We start from the raw sequence: 20,165 nt of genomic DNA on the forward strand, positions 1-20,165 counted from the left end.
TGTTGCCAGTGTTATATAATGATTGATATTGGTAGGTGTGATATTTTTAAACAAACACAAAGAGTGTTACAGATTTAAAGTTCTTAGTGTGTTTTATTGATTCCGTGCATGATTAATAAAATCTCTGGCAATTTGTAAAATTTGTGTTTGAGACGACAAACATATTGGCCGAATATTTTAATTTTTTCTCAAAGTGATATTTGTTTTTCACGAAATTAAAAAGTTATACGTATATCTATATAATTTTTGAACATTGAGGTCTGAAATGAAAACAATATATATATCACCTTCCTCAGAAATATTTATGACCTCGATAATACTATAGTTGTTTCTTTTGTTCAAATTCCTACTTTTGAACTCTTAAAACTTCGTTAAAGGAGACCTTAGTATAGTTTTATTTTTATATAATTACAGAGATTGTTTCTTGAATTAATTTATCGTGATATTGAATCCTCTTTGTGATAACATCTAAGGAACATTTAACGTAAAATACTTTACATAATAAATAGTGGTGGTAAGAAGTGCTTAAGATGCCGAAGAAGATGATTAGCTATGTACCAAAAACTATAATAAGTACCTAATAGTTAAAGAACTCAGGGTAGAATCAATTATTTCCTAAATACTAGAGATCACGCATGAACTAAAGCCGTTCAAGGATGTATACCAATTTTCTTTTTCTTTAAAAATTAACAAAAATTTGTTTTTTTTTGGGCGGGTTTCCAGTCCAGTATGCCCATCAGAACTCCTCTAAAAGATTAAGTATTCAGCAACTGAAAATCGAATGCATCTGTCTTTAATATCTGGAAATAATAAAAAAATAAATCCTAATGCTCTAATTTTACTAAGTGTTTTTGTCACATGAATAAAAAATATCAATTTTGTAATAGTCAATGATAGACAATGTCGTACAAAAAAAAAGAATAATACCAGTTTCATTTATTTTATAAACGCAGTTACTTACTAAAGACATAAAAAATGTCAGTTACACAAAAACACTACCCATTATAAAACTGTATTTGGCAGAAAAAAATACGTCAAAAATCACAAAATTATGTCCATTTCTAGGTATTCGATTCGAAGAATTTCGGTTCTGGATCTAATTAATCACTTTTTGAAACCAAAAATCTAAATTAAAGGAAACACATTGACATTTTGTATTTGATTACTTTTAATATAAAAAGGTAAAATGCAAATATTTATTATTTCAATAGTTAATTTCGTATTGCTAAGCAGTTTAACCAATTTTTATGACACCTTTTAAAATATTCTTCTTATTAATCATGAATTTTTCTTGTTGCACTATTATCTAATAATATGTTTTTTTCGTTTTTTCCTCATTTATAAGTTTTTAAGACTAATTCTGCAGTTGACACTGTCTCATATTTAAAATACCTAAGAAAACAAGTGTATGTTTTTTAAACATCGACTGACCTTGATGGTGACCATCATTTTGATGTTATTATTTCCGTATTTTTTTTTAGATTTTTTTATAACCTAATTACGCTACTGTAATGCGGTTAAATTTATGGTTTACTTAATTTAATAACATTAGTCGTTTGGAACGCAAAACAATAAAAAAATCTGTATTAGACGTAAAATTATTAATAGCGTAGTAGCGTCAGCAATATATTAAAAACAACTGTTGTATACAGTTGTATCGAAAGAGAATTGCTAAATATAGTGTAACAAGTAACCAAATAAATAGGCCTGATAGAATGGAGTATATTTAAAACATATTAATCACCAATTCCTGCATATTAATTATAGATATATATCGGCCCTTAATAAATAAGACTGAGTTAGCCCACTTCTCTTGCTGACTGTAACTGTTCATAAAATCGTTTTTTATTTAAAATAGATTTTTAAAACTAAAATAACCTTATAATTTCCTGTTAATTTTCCATACAAGGGCCAAACATATACAGAAAATTCCATGGTTTTAACTTAAACTTGCCACATTACTGGAACTGCGCTAGGATACGCATGAGTGCTACAAAAAATATAAAAGCCAATACAGACCTAAAGTAGATTGTAAAAGGTTTATATTTGTTTAAAATATTACTTTCATATCAATTTATGCATCTATCCTATGTCATTGTTAGTCTTTAATAGGTAAACAAAAAACTGAGAAAATGAACATAGTGTTTTATTTTTAAACAGCTAAAGTACTGACTAATGTTTCAGTTTTAAATGCGTAGATGACATTTTCAGTATTAAATTGTATTATTATTAACTGAGGGATTTGTTAATTCCATTTTTTGTATACCTAATTTATTGTGTTCAAACGATCTGTTCAAACTAATTTCATTAATTCAATGTTTTAGTTTTATAACGATCTAAGAGCAAAATAAAAAAAAATATTTATTATTCTGCTTTACCCTAACCCCAGGGTATTTCAATCGATGTCTGTCCGTTTTGAATGTACGATAAAATAATATAAAACGTAAGAGAGGAGGGTTTTTGCCCACATATGACAGCTCAAAGTAAAATACAGTACCTACTTGTTTCTGTTTTTAATCAATCAATTGAAATTTAAAGATATCCTGTTTAAAAAATAAATGTAGAGAATGGAATCAATTCTTCAACAAATTTTGTTTTTCTTTTTAATCTTTTCTATTAATCTTAGACTAACCAGATCCATCCTTTTCAAGCCTCTATTCATCCCTTTATCTCGGTCGAAGTTTTTAAATAGTCAAAATATATATGGATATCCCACTTAAGTACTTTTACATTATCTAAATCGAAGGACAGATATTCGACAACCTTCAACATTTCTTGCTTAGCAACACCATCGCTGTTGTTAATTTGAATAACAAACGGCAAATAACAAAAAACATTATTGTTTAAAAGCTTGCTACAAAACAACAACAAAAAACTTACCTCTACAAACGTGGTCTTCTACCGCGTAGTTTCATCTCTTGCTAAACCAGAGACACGTAAATATAGGTTGTACTTCATTATGGCGCTGGCTTGTTTCAAAGCAGATCAAAGGCCTCATCAAATCAAGAATCATCACGTCACAAAGAAGGTACGAGCAGTGATCAAGCCCGGTTTCAGTGTTGATACTGTCACATCATTACTTCGGCTTTCAAATAGCTTTTACTGGCCGAAAAGTTAATTAAAAGCCTTATTAAAAAGTTACAATGACTATACGATCGGGTTTTAAAAAAGGAGCATAATTGGGCAATTAAAAATAAATGTTAATGACTTTCGATAAATAAAATAAGACCAGGATTATAAGAGTGAACTTGATTGAGGTCAAGTTCAAATCGATTCTAAATTTAAATATTTTAAAACAATATCGGTTTTGTTTTAATGTGATTTTTTTTTAGTTTTGCATCCCTGATTTATCGATTGCGATATTATTAAAACATTATACAGAATTAGATTCGGGTAGATTGAATAAAGAAATACTCATATTAATAATAATAAATTACTAATATTCTTACCAATGTAGTTCATATTTCCCATTCATAAAACATTGACGTTTTTAATATAGGGTGAAAGTGCTTCCAGTAAATTTTTAATAAGGTACGTACTAGAGACTACATAGAAAGCTTACCTTTAGACACATTTCGAGGAATCGGGACCTTTCTATCAAAAGTAAAACATATAAAATACGTTATAATAGCATTGCAATAGTGAGCAGTTAGTATCGAAAATGAGATTTACTTAGTATATATCTGGAATTTTAAAGGGTAAAAACGGCACCCTATTACTAAGGCACTGCTGTCAATCCGTAACTTTGTTACTATGCTGTATCTCATGATTCGTGATAGCTAAATATTTTCACAGATATATTTATGTTGTCGCTTTAACAACTAAAAATCTAAATCGACGTCTACGGCGTCGTTCGACTCACACTTGACCTGTTTTTAAGTCCATTGTGTTCACCCATTTTTAACCGAGTTTACGTCCAGTTAAATTTCATTAATTACTAAATAATATAACAGTAACCACTTGGCTAGACGAAGTGATGGCAGGTGGACTAAGGCGGTGACAGAATGGTGGCCAAGACAAGGCAAAAGAAGCGTCGGTCGTCCGGGAGCAAGATGGGTAGATGATATGATAAAGGTTTCGGGTCGAGTCTGGATGAGGCTAGCACAAGACCGTAGAAATGGATGGTAGGATGATGGGAGGCCTATGCCCACCAGTGGGATGATAAAGGCTGTGAATGATGATGATGATAGCAGTAACTTCTGATAGTAAGTAAGGATGCCACGTATTAAAGTGTCTCAAAAAATCAAAGAGGAAACATCGATGAATTAAATTGTGGTACTTAGTTATGCATTCTGAACTTGTAACAAGCGCAATCGGGACGGCAAACTGAATGCAAAGCGTTTTCGAAATTAGGTAGAACATAAGTTATTGTCGTGTTGTTTTGTACCCACGTTGTAAAGTTTGTATATTTATTATACAAACTCGTTGAATATGTGGTGAGAGTTATCCAACGATTAAATTAATCGGTCAACTATTGGTGCTTTGCTCATATAATATACTTAGTTGTTTTATGAGCATAAGCTCACAAGGCTTATGCATGATGTGGTCACCTGTAATTAAGGAAGCACAAGAACCCTGTAACTTCTTTTTCTCTTGTATATCATGTAAGGTGTATTCTTTGTTGGTGATCCATATAAGTAAATAAATAAATAAATAAATCTTGTGATATTATTTCTTCATTATTTATCAAAAAAAAACATTTTAAGGGTAAAGGCTTTGTACCTCTGTGGGACAGAAAACGGAAAGTCAATATTTTCCTTGAAGGAAGGAAAACTGCTTGACTTATTACTGTCACAGTATGTGGCACAAAGTCTTATATTATAATTACAAGTATTTCACCTTCACTGCAATATAATGATTTCACAGATAGCCGAATGGTTGAGGTCGGACATGAGGCGCGACGTGTCGCGAGTTTGATTCCGCGTAGGACAAGCGTTTGTTTGAATCTCAAATGCACGTCCTAAATGTAGGTGTCAATGTACATGTGACTTAAATGTTTGTCATACTCCCGCAATACAAGGATTAAATTCCATAGTACAGGATTTTTTTTTCAAAAATCAAAATAAGAAATTTATCATTGCCACATTACAGCTACTACATGGTAAAAATTAAATTCGACGTATGTATTTGTCAACAAAAATACAAGTACCTGTATTTTATGTCAAAAGGCCGCTTAGATATACCCACGTTTAATGCTCCTGTAGACAAGGATGAAAATTATAATATCAATAAATACCATAGGCATAGCTCTTCAACTCGGAGTGCCCCAAGGACAAACGACTAACTTAGACCCAAAATGAAATTAATATAAGAAAGTGTGGTAAGAGAGTATATTCAACGGGACGTAGCCCCGGTACGCAACGGAAGGAACATGTTCGGGTTTTCATCAGTAGTAGTCTGACAGCCCCTCAACACTTCTCTGATCCGAAAACAAAAGAAGTGTACATTGTTTCTTCAATGTCAATTCATTAAAATAGTTATGACGCCATCCAATTTCGAATTAGCGATAGATGCCGTTTTCCTAATAGATTATAATATAGTTATAAGTTTTATTACAATCCATAACCGGATTGGAATATATATGTATATAATCAGTCTTAATAATGCATTTATGTGTAATCTATCAAGATAATACTTTTATAGCAACAAAAAGAGGATTTTCGAACAAATTAGTGTTCATAATATTCAAGGCCAAGTTTTTATTTTGATCAATCTTTTGAAACGAATATTGCTAGCTATTTAGATTCTTCGGAAGTAATTTGAGCAATTTAGATTTAGTATCTCTTTATTTTCAAAAATATACTCAATGGCCTTAATCTTTTGCGATGATTACTGTTAATTGTATTCTTTTTCATTAACATGAATCATGATCAAATTTGACTTCTCTAAATTTATTTTTAACGACTGACATTTTATTTGACGCTTACCTATCATAAAATAGAGGTAATAAAATTATGACCTTGGATATTTAATTTAGACCGAGAATAGTGTTAAATTTATTTATATTATTTAATTATTTATTATAATACAAAACAATATTTTACAATTTAAGGTATAGGTAACTATATACAAAAAACATTTTTGGGAACAGGGATTGTCTTGTCCCAACATATATTGTGGCCTGACAGATAAAATTTAGTTTATAACCGGCCTAATAATACGCCTTTGGCTTGTCAAAACACTTAACTAAATTACGTTTTTAGGTAAACACACAAAATATAACTAATTGTAAAACTAAAACAATTTTAAACTTTGTTCATAAATTAGAACTACGTACTTAAACATAATAATGAATTATATAATGATTAATAATAGTTTAATAGATGACAGTGAAGTGATACAAAATTTAAATGATAACTGTCCTTTAAGCATAGTTTTAGTAGATATTTAATAAATAGTAAAGTATATTGTTGGTTCATAATTTACCCACCCGTTTTCTCAAGGTTGAAATCTTTTTAAATTTACCGAGTCAGTCATAATGAAAATTTATATTCTAAACAAACTAACAAATATTTTAGCCTCTCAAATACCGATAATACTTTCTTATCAATCGTAAGTATGTTTCACTTTGACATTCATATTTCTTTGATATTATGATCAATTCTATTGAGGTTAAGACAAACTAAGGTCTTTCCACCACTCTTGTGAGGTAACTGAGGGCTTGCCATTTCTTTTAAAGTCGCAGATGCTGTTTTAGTTGTGTAGCAGCGATATAAAGAGAATTAAGAATTCAGAAGAATTCATTTCTCCTCATGCAACTCTCAACGTTTCGTTGCGTTTGTCTCTACATTTTGCTAGAGCAAATTTGATCGAATTTAGGTTTATAAGTATGTCTTCAAATCATTTCTCATAAAATACACTAAAATAGTTTTTTAAGAACGTTTACGACCGAAGTGAAACACACACTCAATACAAATAAGAAATCTTGACACGAACCTACACATCTATATTTAATTAAAGTATTATAACATAATTTGTTTTATTTGATTATTTAATACTTCGGTATAGGCACATTGAGTAGTTCGTCGTAGGGTACAGCATCGAAGAATTTCTTCGCAGTGCTGACAGTCACATTTAGCGCAAAATCCACAACAGGTTGTCCAAATTCTTCAGTCACTATTCTCCAATTTTCGTTCAGGAACTGTAGCACTGTGTTACCTGAAAAAGTAAGGAATATGGATGAGTGGATAAACTACATCACAGTCTCAATAAGTCTAAATACCGCTTTTAGATAACAGTTTTTTTAACGACTTCCGTCGCAAGGAATTTAATCCTTGTGTCGCGGGGGGTTTTACAATCATACAAATGAACACATGCACAACAACACCCAGACTCAGAACAATCGTTCCTGGATCACACAATGCTTGTTCTACGCAGGGATCGGACCCGCGACACGACGCACTCGGTGGGTTTGGCGTGGTTCCCGAATTTCCAAACTTGTTTCGATTTTTATTTGTGAACAGAATCAGTTATTTTATTATTGGTTGAAATTACGATGCCCTAAAATGTAGTCAAACACAGTTACAGTGTCTAAACTTATTAACTAGGTTCTGCCTTGAGACCTGAACCTTTTTCGTTTATGCTTCTACTTCTTGTTAAATTTATCTCTACATCACCCTATGGTTGACTGGTAGGGAATTCCTCGGCCATTAAATCCACTATTATTAGTACATTGTTCATGATATTCATGTATATAAGGTGTTTCAAAAATGTAGGGTTGTAAATACTTACTTAATTCAGGGTTGCCTTTGAAAAGGTTGTTGATTGTGTAGACAATCCTCTCGCCGTAATCAAAAGTGTATTTATAGTTCTTGATACCAAAGTGATCTCGGCCTTCGGCGTCCTTGAAGTATTTCGTGTTGATATTCAGCTTTATTATAGAATTTACTGGAATAGACAAAAAAATAAGGTTAAGTTAACAGAATTAATAAAAAAAAAAATACAGTCGAATTGAGAACCTCCTCCTTTTTTTGAAGTCGGTTAAAAAGGTAGGAAGATAGGATCATTTTTTTTCCTCTAAATGATTATTTTGATTGCCTAGCGTAAATTTTGTTTAGGGTAAATGTTATGGGAAAAGTTTGTTTAATTGTTATAAAGTAACATTTATTAATACAACAAATAGATTGAAATCAAATAGGTACATGATTATGAAATGGTCGACTCTCCTTTTAGAGAGATTGTTACTAAAATAATTAATTTAATCGACCCCTTACGATAAATTAATAGCAAATCTGATCAATATTTTAATGTTTTTATTCAATAATCGAGTACTGGCGCGTGTCTTCAATCAAAAAATAATTTTATATCTAAATTATCAGTTAAAATCTATTATTTAAAATAGCTTAGCACTTATCATCGTGATTTTGCTAACACTCTTTAAAAGGCGCCTAAAATGAAGCAATGTCTTTCATTCAATTCATTATTACGTATGCACGAATGCACGGTTTCTATTCAATCGTCAGTTGCTATATCCGTTAATATAACTCTTGGAGTTATATTAACGATGGTGATGATGTCGAGGGTAGTAAGACGTATAACAAAAGAGGATTGCCCGAGATACTAAGCTAAGCGTAATTTGGAGTCACTGAAAAAATACCCACATTCGTATAATTAAGTTGAAATTGAGATAGTTTCACCATAAGTTATATTTTTAAGCAAACATTGTGAACAGAACATTTAAACCTTTTCGGAATCCTATATAGCGAAAAACTACTGGAAGTTTATTTTGTTTTATGAATGTTACCTCTTGTATTTGAATTCGCACCTCTTCAATCATCTACTACGCTATAATTGTAGAGGGAGAATTAGTTAAATTAATAGTTCTTCACATTAAATAAATTGTAGGGGAAAAAATAATCTAGTCATGTTTCGAGACGCTCTACTTTATTAGATAAATATTTGAGACAAATAAAAGGCAGTTTTTCTTCGCTGTGAAGATTTGAATGAAAAATAACTAACCTATTTTGATCTTCGAGTCTCCTTCTCCATTGATTGGGAAGAGTAGAAGTCTTCCCACTGCGGTATATTTGCCCTTGATTGTGATGTTGCATCGCACTTCCAATATAAACACGTTCTTTTCTAAATAAGCCCTGAAATGAAACAAATAATAATAAATCACCCAGTACCTACGCAACAAATTCTTTGATTGGAATTAACGTCGTGAAAGCCTAAAGGCGCTCTATGCAACACATATTATTGTTTACACAGTAAAGTAAGCGTACAGGGTTAGATGTAATAGCTAGATGTGTATTCCAGACAATGTCAGGGGATGTTCAAATATGACGAAAGAAAAGAAGTTTGTATAAGATTTTATACGAAAGTTGTAGTGCCTTTAAAACTACATCGGAGGTGAGAGTAACAAACAAAAATGAGACATCAGCAAATTCAAAATTGTAAGTATGACTCATCTCTTAAGCTTAAAATCTAAACCAACAATATTTGAATGGATTTATTGAATAAAAAGGGATTGTATACAAAACTTTGAACAATAAACTTTCCTTCTTCATCAACAAATGTTTTATAAGCCTTTCTATTCAGCGCTCAGAACCCTTGGAGTTTGGAGCAATATAACAATAGGAAAAACAATTTAGATATGACATACCCTTTTACCCGACGACAATATAATAAGCTCTGTACTAGGGATGTCACAGATATGACGTTTCGGATAAGTTCACGGATATATGAATATCCAATCGTTGATTTCGGTTACGATTGTTTTTTTTTATAACAACTTCCACATTTAATGTCGCGGGTGGTTTTACAACACTCAAGTACGCTACACAAAGACAAGTTTTTATGTTTACAGAAGTTAAATAAACCTTTTCAGAGACGGGAGTCTTGGGTGACGACTTGTTTGGCAACGATCTTCCATAGCAAATTGTTTTAAATTCACATAAATAGATAACATTGTCCAATTTCATCCATAGCTCTACAACCATTCTATTTACCGTTGCGGATAATTTGTTATTTCAGATATACGTTAGTTCGTATAAATTGTATAACATCCCTGCTCTATAGTACTCCACACTTCACGAAAAGTCCTATTTTGGGATAAACGTTTCCTCATCTAGTCTCGAAAGTAAGTTGAAGGGAGTATCTCCTAAATCTAAGTACAAATGCCTTTTCATTGTGGTTTGAAAAAGGTCGACGCACAAAAGAGTTCGTTTCTGATGTAATAAAGAGATCAAAGATACATCATTGGTGAGGCTGATTTGTAATGCTTTGATGTCATCAATTGTTATAATGGTTGTTAAAGATATGGTAGTTAAATATCATTTTTTTGTTGACTTCAATTATTTAGTAACATAAAAATAGTTGATTCTTGTTTTATATTTAGGCAAGTAAATGTAATGACTTTTATTGCTTTTCGCTTTTTGGTGTTTGAGTGATGTAAGCGAGATTTAATGTTATTAAAAAAGAAATGGATTCATTAACTTTTTTTAATAAAAGCTAAACTTTGTTAATTCACAAAACATATTTTATCTACAGATGCAAACGATAATAACAGCACAGATTTCAATCCCATTCATCCTATACCCGTTTACTTAAGCATAAAAACGTTAAACGAAATCAAAGTCAAAGAACGTTTACGGATTTGATATAACAAACCCCGTCAAAGAACAAAATCCTCCAGCAGAGTGCATCCTTGAAAACTCCTTATACGAATCCATTCCGTTTGAATAATTCGTAGCAAAATACAAAGGGTTTCGTCAAGCCACAGTTGGCGTGAGAACAAACCGCATTACATTCAACGGTGGTGAGGCAAGGTTTCCTTAGCAATCGAGTTAGGTAAGCAGCAAAGCAAGTACCGATTGCGAAGTCAAATTTACTTAAATGGATGACTTTTGTTTTAGTGAAAAACAAAAACAAAATTTGTTATGTCATCAAGTTTACATCACGTTTGGTGTGTAATAAAAATTAGAGAAGGATGTTGAAAACGTGATTCTGGTAGTAGGGTTTTGGTTGAAGAATCGGACTGAAACTGAAGAATAGTGAAGGGAAACCTTATGTAGAAACATGAATGTCAATCGGGAACTCACAAGTAAGCAGCAATAGAAGAAAAGTGAATGTATAAAAACGTGGGAAAATCTCCGTCTTTCTGTTAGAGTGGCTTGCTTACTGTGACCTATGAATGATAGTGTGCTTTTGTATATTTTTCTATGAGCCTAGATGATCCGGCAAACGTTATTCTGATAGGCTGGTTTATAAACCAAAATAATCCAGTACACCACTCAAAAGAATTAAAAAAAAAAAATGGGTGAAACATTTATTAAAAAAAAAACGATAAATAAAATAAAAATAGAAGTTTAAAAGGGTTTGATAGAATGTTGCGATACTCAGGATTCCTCAATTAGGTTATTCGTTTTTTTTTACGTGATTTTCGGAATATCATATTCCAGTGTCTATAAAAGAAAAGCTCATTTGATGCTATCATTGATGGTTTGAAATAACATTAAACTTTTAAGACTTCAACTGAGAAGATAAGTCTAACTGAATTATATTTTACATGAAGCCACTGCCTACCTCAATATGTCTTTGAAATAATTACCTATCTACAAAACACATGCTGTCAGCGTTGCTCTATATTAACTAGCAGTCATACCGTACTGTTTTGGCACAGCATTTTCTTAGATAGGTTTTTGTTACAACTCCTCCGCTAACGGATTTAATTTTCGGGTATTTGGGATTTAATATAGATTCAGTCACATGCACATACACTTCGAAAAAACATTTGTGGATATCATGAATGCTTGCCTTACGCGGGGATTGGAGCAACGAACCGTCGCTCACAGTGATACAACTTGGTTATAATTAGTAATACGTACTCAACATTCAAAACTTGGCATTTCCGTAGTCCCGTCGCTTTACCCTCGTAAAACGTAACTTTGATTCCGGGCAGCTGTATCGGGAGCTCATCAATGACAAACGGGTCTAAGGGCGGCACTCCAAGATGTGGGAGACCCTTACAGAACTGTGGTATTGCATCCTGCGTCGCTTTAATCAGGCAGGCTGGTTCTGTGTTGTTGCATGGGTGGATGAAATCAGCTGTGGAAAGGAAAAATTTGCAATAGTTAAAAAATATACTGCAAAAAAGGGCCACTTCCTAAAAGTTTTGACCGTCATTCCGAAAATGTGAGAACATAACCCTTTCTGACGTAGTCAGTCAAAAATGAAGTACATATATAATTTGTGAACACTTTGCCTATATAGCTAAGTAGGTCAGTGAAAAATCTCTACAGTATTTTAGAATATACGCTGTCTAAGTCTAGTTGTAACATGATGCATTGACAAATACACGATTTATGTAAACATCAATTATTGATAAATTGCCTCTCCCATAAAGGTAGTCCACTCAACAGAGTCACTCGGTTTAAGTACCTGGGTCACTGGGTCACCGATGATCTTACTGATGATACGGATTTGGATAGAGAGCGCAGGGCGTTGGCCGTAAGGTGTAACATGCTAGCTCGTAGATTTGCACGATGTACAAGGGATGTTAAAGTTACTCTGTTTAGGGCATATTGCCAATCTTTGTACACGTGTGCCCTATGGGTCAATTACACTAAACGGTCTTTCAATGCTCTGCGGATCCAATACAATAATGCCTTCAGAGTACTTTTGGGACTACCGCGATTTTGTAGCGCATCAGGGATGTTCGCTGATGCAGGTGTTCCTGACTTTGGTTCACTTGTGAGACAGCGTTCAGCATCACTGATGCGGAGAGTACGCGATAGTTCTAACAGTCGGGTTGCTATTGTAGCTGGTCATGTAGATAGCCCCATAATGTGGCGCTGCATGACCAGACATCGACCAGCATTTAGTTATATAAAATAATATTTAATTAATTCTAGAGTAGTTTTCTGTTTAGAATTTATGTTATACATAACTATGGACTATTATGAAATAAGTCTGAAATAAATATTATTATTATTATTATTATATATAATGTTCTACGATTGAGGTACTTATTGCATTACACGTCGACCTTGGTCCATGATACTTTGCACAATAGTATTGTACAGTACCTTACAAGTATTAACTCATTATCATAAACAACCGGCAAAAATTATATATAAGTAAATCATGTTGAGCAATCCGTACTAATATGCAATGGTTTGTACACGATTTCTAGGCAAGGCTACTCTCCAAACGGCAGTTGATCGTCACACGCGATGCGTTAAGGAGACGGTTACTGGTTTGTTATATAAAAATAACATAAATCTCCCAAACACTGCCCATTCAATTTATCATTCGAGCTATTTAACTTTGCTCGTTTGTTTTTTTGTACAGGTACTTAATACGTCTTTCAAAAACAATTTTTTTTTGTTTGTTTGTCGTTCCGGTTAGATTTTTGTAACTCAATTTTGAAGCACTTCAAATCACTTCAAATTTTCAGATATCTTTAAATGTTATAAGAACAGCTGGATCAATTTTGATAAAATTTTAATGAAGTGACATTTAAAAACGTGGGTTTTAGATTCTTTAACTCTATTAATTGTACTTATTTACGTTAGAATACGAATCTCAGTGTCTCCACTTAAAAGTTATGTTATTTCAGTTCTGGAAGCGTGACAGACCACTACCCGGTGTAGAGCCGTGTCACTCTTTAACAGCTTTATAATTAAAACAACGGCTCATTAGGTTTAATTTAAGTAATTCGTTTTGGAAAATATGTATTTCTTCTATATTAAAAAAAAAATATATTAGTCAAATAATATATATGCATTTGCATCAATAAATAATACTTTTCTCTCTGAATACACGAATTGAATGTTTTAACATTTAATTTATTTAGAGTATTTGTGAATGAATTTGTCAAATGTCAATACTTGTAATTAAATTAAATTTTGTTGATTTGTTCAGATCGTAGTCTGATTTCCATGAACTTGTTTAGCGCATTTCCATGAATTTAATAGGAATCGACGTTTCCCGATACTTTTCCATTAATCCAGTGACTATCTAATTAATCTTAGTTAATGGAGAAATATCTCATTATTTATTCAACTCTGAAATTTCTTACATAACATGTTCAAACAAAATATTTCGTTGTACTTTTGACCTTGGCGACATGCTATTTAAGCGTAAGTATACAAAATATGTTTAAGATACTTTTATGTCGTAATCCGTGACATCTGTCTTTCTTGAAACGAATACTTGACCTTTATGCAATTGTCTTTGTCCTGTTTAAATAATAACCAAGGTTCGAGGCCTTGCTTGCGTACATTTGAGGCCTGGGAAACTAATAGAGACTTGTAATGTCGGAGGTTTCACGGGAATGTTTTGGGAGTTCAAGGTATTTTTATACAATCAGTTTTTAAAAGTATTATATGGTGGTTTATAAGGACATGATTATAATGTAAGTTATTGCTTGTCAGTTTATCTGATTTATAAAATGCCACTCTCTCTATTAGACCAATCTACCATAGGTACCTAACCTAATGATAGTTATAAACATATTTAACATCTAACATCCTCGCAAGCCCATATACTTCGATAGATATCTGTGAAAATTGCACTTAACCTTCACACAAATAACCAGCTAATATACCACTTACATATTATGTAAACTTTGTCCATTCATTACTCTAAGCAACATATAGAATATTCAGGGACATAGTATATGAATTAGCTAGTCATTGTGCCTTCATATGAGTGTTAGTGTGCAAGTCATATAACAGCCTAAAGATTTGAGAATGCGGAGAATATCGCGCGAGTTGTTATACATTGCCGCACCGTGTAGCTCTGGTATAGAGAGGAATCTGTCGTCGACGGTAATATATCGGAATTATGGTGAAACTTCCCGTTTCGTCAAAATGAGTCTTTATTCATAAACTATATTCGATTTAGTATCGTTATCCATAACCTATTCGTTTCTATTTGCCACAACGAGTCACGAAGAGCGATGTGTAAGTCAGTCAATTATTCTGTAAAAGAATTCAGTCGTTGGTATTAAGTTGAATTTCTTTGATCGCTCATGCTGACGAAATCGAAAATATTCTAGTCCCCATTTTATTATGAAAAATTTATACAGACTTAGGAAACACATTTATTTTTAAACCACTTAAAATAACCATCACTATTAAACTTAAGCATGTGTAAACTACTAAAGAACGTAGATAGACACTGAAATGATGTGTGTTAGTGCACTTAAGCCTTAATTATCGACCTAAGGAGTAATCGACTTTGAACATAAGTGCTGAATAAACGTGTGTGAAGATTACAAGAATTATTCATCTGAACAATACGACGACTTATACACATGTATTTATAAGGCTAGTTTTTGACCAAACCAGAGTCCCTAGTCATGTGCTGACCCGGCGACGGGGTGTGACTTGCGAAGCGAACTGATCATAAATGCGCCATATGTAAGTTATTACAATAATATATTGAACAATCATATAAATCCTATATTAAACATCATTCTAAAACACTAGCACTTATATATTCGTATTCATTCTACTAGACAATACAGGCATGTCTAGAAGGGAACCAAAACAATGCTATTTTACCCGTTGTATGAGCTAGCTGAATAAAATATGAACGATGTCAACCGCCACTCGTTGTTTCCGACCATTGTTAAGTTTTTAAATCACATTTTCTGTAAAACGTTGCTCCCGAAATCACAACATTCTATCTATGGACTCATTTGTTCTAGCGTTTTGTCTTTATATAAGAAACTATAGTCTGTACTGAATAAATGTAGTACATACTATATAGTTACCATATAGTATATACACCGTGATTTTTTAGTCGTCTTACAAAAGCAGCCCAGTTCATGTATCCAATGACTAGAACACGTTCATGATAAAAAATAGGTATTTATGAGATTTGAATAAATTTAAAATGCAACTTTTATTCAATATTATGATGCAATTCATAGTTTTTTAGAAACACAGCTCTGTTGCGAGCGCGGTCCGATCCTTGTAACAATGGTGAGGGGCGCGGGCGGCGGCGTTTTTATCATTTTTAAGAGTATATTTCAGATTTTTCTTGTTTAATTTTTCTTCGTACTTATTATCTTCGTTGATGATAAAAAAAAATCGCGCCTTGGGGTATTTTACGTCGGATACATGAACTGGGCTACTTTTGTAAGACGACTAAAAAATCACCGTGAATAGCAAATACTATAGCAAACCATAGAAATAGTATTATATTTTAATATTCGTAAATTATGTGGCTTTCTATTGTTAATATAATTTTCAAAATCAATTTTAAGATTTTGCAACAACATCACAAACTACCTTTCTCGTAGAATAAAATATTTTCATTAAAACGTCATCAACCTCACTATAAAATAAAATAGGTTATGATAATATATCTTTGCCTATATTTGTTGAAGTTCGTAGTGTGGTGTTAATCATTGGGTGTGTGTACCTACCTAAACGTAATAATTAGATCAATCATTGACAGATACTATGTACATGTATTTCATTCATTTACTACCCAGGATTAGCGTCGAATAAAGACTCAAACTCTATGCCGTTGAATCAAACAAATATTTACAAATCGAGGTATAAATTGTTTACGATAAGGTGTTTTTTTCATTGTCTTTCGTCGATTATGTTCAGACATATACACTGAACCGGGGTGGGAAATTGGTGGAAAATGGAGTTTTGTATTTTAGAAACTATTGCTTACTGGAATCGACAGAATCACTTTTTAAAATAAAAGTAATAAATAAGTAAGCAAATTGAATAATCAGAATAAGGTTTTTAGCAAAAACTCCATAATATCTGATATGAGTAAAATCGTTATAATAGTACAGTAATAACATATATCGCGATTTATAATCATATCACGGGACCTTTTCAAAAATGATTTCATTAGAATTATTATAACTAAGCAGAACAATTGTTCGCCATCGGTACAATATCTTAGAACAATATCTATCTATCGGTATCTTGTAACAATATCATTGAATTGCTTCAATTGACAGGTTCATATTTGTCTCTATTTCAAAGACATTGATCTCGAACTAATTACGTATTCTGAAAAAAAGTAAAGAACCATCGTAACTTTGATTATTTAATCAAGTTTATGTGTGTTCCTTGATTGTAAGAAAACAAAACGTGGGCCGACCGTAAATAGATACAAAAACAGTACGACGTTATTTAATAAAAGGGCAAATAAGGAATTCATTAGAAAAAAAAAAATGATTTTTGTTTCAATAATGTTCTACAAATATTATTATACTTATTGAAATAAATAGAAATAACCTAGACGGTTAAGAAATTGTGACATCGCTTTAAAATAAAACACGAATGTAATAGACATTTCATATTGGGTTGCTATTTCAGTTTAATAAGCAAGCGCATCAACGCATTAGCGTTTGGAAAAATGTAACTTGTCTACAGAAAAAGTTGAATAATGTCATTTAACAACCCTAAAAGAAAATCTTTTAAAACCTGCTTAAACTAAAACTTACTAGGTAATTATGGTAAATAGTTCCCTCGTGCTTGATAACTAATAAAATTAAGTACCGAAAACGTTTATAACCTCCTCTACCAATCTTATCTACTTATCCGTTTCCGAATCAGGTATTACCGACTGAATCTTTAAATGGTTGTTGGGCTTTCTAATAATGATAATTCAAGGTTTCATTGAGATATCTAAACTGTTAGTTAGCAGGTTAAACAGGATTGCATCCATTAGAGCGAGTCGACGCTATGGACAATGTAAAGCGCCATCTCGCTTCCACTTTAATAATACCACAGTTTTTAGAGTTCGTAATACGGGTATAGATTGGGGGCACTTGAATAGGTTTCCTGTGGCTTCTCTCTGGCCTTCCAAATATGTTTGTACAAGGTTAAAAGGTGAAATTATTTGTGCTATTTACGTATTCGAGTGACCCAGTTTTTCTGTGGTAAACTAACTTAGGGTGATTGATAACTAGGTTAATCTTGATCTAAAAATTATGCCCTTTACCCCAGCCCTTCTAGTATATTATAACACAGTTCTTCTAAATTAAAGTAAGTAAATAACAGTAAATTACATAGAAATAATCATTAAAATTTCAAATGTATGAAACCGACATTTCAATCCAACAAGTCACGTGAGTTTGACCTGTCATCTCCATACATACGGTGATTTCTAGTGAAGTAAACGATTGTAGAAATTATATTTGGCGAAGAGGATTGTAGTTATATCTTAAAATGTGATGATTATCATTCAGGTGTTTTTTTTTTTTTTCGAAATTCTTACTTGTTGAATTGAGAAAAAACACATCATAAATAACAATAAACTTGAATGTAAATAACTCGTAAATACTGTGTACGAGTATATGCCTATGTTGGTACTCGTATTATACGAGTACCAAGATATATTTGTGTCATATGTCAGTTCATTTTGAATTTGCCTCCAAATGTTCCCATGCGTTAAAACCTTAATTATAATCCGTTCTTTATGACGTGTCTGGCTTATCATATCATTACTGTCGCCTAAAGAGTGCGGTGCTATCGTAATGGAGGGTTACGTTACGTAAGTCTATCATGCAGGATTGAGAGGGTTGGCAGACCTCGAAACCATTGAACAAGTCCTGTACGCTTGAAAATTTCTGAAAGGTTTTTCCTATAGAGTCTGATCTGACGTTCTTCACCTAAATTAGGACAATTTAGGTTAAGAACGTCGGATTAAAAAGTAGAATCTTTGAAGTAATACAATCTCAAATTCATGTGCTTAAAAATATTGTATAAAATGTATGCCCTTAACTAGTCATATAACTAAAATAATTTTGCAGATTTGCTCTTTATGGTATTTTACGCATAACTCTGGGGCAATTTATATTATTTTTATTTATTCAAAAAGTCTCAAAAATTGGCACGGAAATATTAGCAGAGGAGAGCCTATTAAGATAATTGAATAGATTTTCTTAGATCACTGCTTATTGACACTGTTTAATTTAAATAGTATTACTTTGTCTGAATGCGTTTTAGTACGGACCTACAACCATCGCTCATCTGCATATTAAATATAATATCTCAATAACGCAAAAACCCACACTATAAATCATTTTAAAAACCACAATAATCGTTCGAAAACAAATCTTTATAAATCAATGAAAACTGCTCCAACTTGTCAATTACAGTAGGTAATAAACCACAAATAAATCAATCAACTGCAACCGCACTTATCAATTCTGTCAATTTAAAAGCAAACACTAAAAACTCACGTGCATATTTCGCAGAGCAATCGCCGACAAGAGATGCCGCCGACATCAGCGTAAAAACCAAAACAAATCTCTCACACATTGTTGATAAACACTCAACGAACGTAACAACGAAAACAGTATGAAATCTTGGACCACACTGAGCTGACCCCTCTAGCCCCACAGTTGCCTTATGTTAATAAAAACAAGTTCTTTCTTATTTTAGTTGCATAAATTCGGCTAGCTCTTTGCCAATATGAAGCCTGATTTTCACGCAACACTGGCCACTAATCCGTTCCACAAAATGTTTGCGACGCGAATGCGCTGGAGTGCGTGCGCTTGCGATCGTATTCTTGGATATTGCACCGCGATTGGCCGGCAATTCTGTTTTCGAAAAGTCGGTTCAAGTACGAAGGTCGTAGTGTTAAAGTTTATTTACTTAGTACTTACCTAAACACACATAAAGTAATATCTACTATTTAAATTTTATAAATAATGTACCTTTGGATGTTTATTTCATTTAAAAAGGTTTGGTTTTCTGAAGGCTGGTCCTTGAGCCGGATTTGAGAGGCGAGTGTCATAATTTGTTGACACAACAATGAGCTGCACATAGCATAGTAATATTATCATTGTAAGACGCCGTTTGACGCTAAAAGTGATTAAACAACTCTTGAAATAAGAGGGAATTTAAAACAATTTCGTGGATGTTAAATCAAATTTGCTTAAAAAAGAAGAGTACTTGAGAATCGCTATATTGCATATTAGCATCACATCCTCATCCATGTTGCATTGAATCCTATTCTCTTAAATATTGTATTGCATTTTAAATAAAATAAACCGTTACAAAATAAATAAAAAAATGTAGGTTAATTACCAATAATTTAAATTACGCATTTTCCACACAGAGTCTTAAGAAAAACATCGCGTACAAGTTGCTTGCATCGTTGCGTAAGTTGCAAGGCAACTAAGCGAAACGGGTTACTATGGTATGATCGAACGATGACCTATTAGCGCCAACAAT

At 32.5% G+C, this 20,165-nt stretch overlaps 1 protein-coding gene across 1 annotated transcript; it reads right to left on the reverse strand.

Moving 5' to 3' along the window:
- Positions 1-6,929: 6,929 nt before the first annotated feature.
- On the reverse strand, positions 6,930-19,563 carry LOC113498239 (circadian clock-controlled protein-like). Its single transcript, XM_026878177.1, has 5 exons — positions 19,169-19,563; positions 11,826-12,045; positions 8,959-9,089; positions 7,732-7,887; positions 6,930-7,158 (listed from the first exon to the last, which is right to left on the reverse strand). The coding sequence occupies exons 1-5, from the start codon at positions 19,245-19,247 to the stop codon at positions 6,992-6,994; spliced, it is 753 nt and encodes a 250-aa protein (XP_026733978.1). The 5' UTR covers positions 19,248-19,563; the 3' UTR covers positions 6,930-6,991.
- Between the last annotated feature and the right edge of the window lie 602 nt (positions 19,564-20,165).

This window comes from Trichoplusia ni, chromosome 10, assembly GCF_003590095.1.
Source record: "Trichoplusia ni isolate ovarian cell line Hi5 chromosome 10, tn1, whole genome shotgun sequence".
NCBI lineage: Eukaryota > Metazoa > Arthropoda > Insecta > Lepidoptera > Noctuidae > Trichoplusia > Trichoplusia ni.

What these genes read in the sequence shown, in the direction of transcription:
- LOC113498239 (XM_026878177.1), bottom strand. Translation starts at nt 19,247, where the DNA reads ATGTGTGAGAGATTTGTTTTGGTTTTTACGCTGATGTCGGCGGCATCT. An exon ending in TGCCAAGTTTTGAATGTTGA is followed by an intron (nt 9,090 to 11,825) that starts GTACGTATTACT and finishes GTTTCATTTCAG; the next exon opens with GGCTTATTTAGAAAAGAACG. An exon ending in CAAAGGCAACCCTGAATTAA is followed by an intron (nt 7,159 to 7,731) that starts GTAAGTATTTAC and finishes TTACTTTTTCAG; the next exon opens with GTAACACAGTGCTACAGTTC.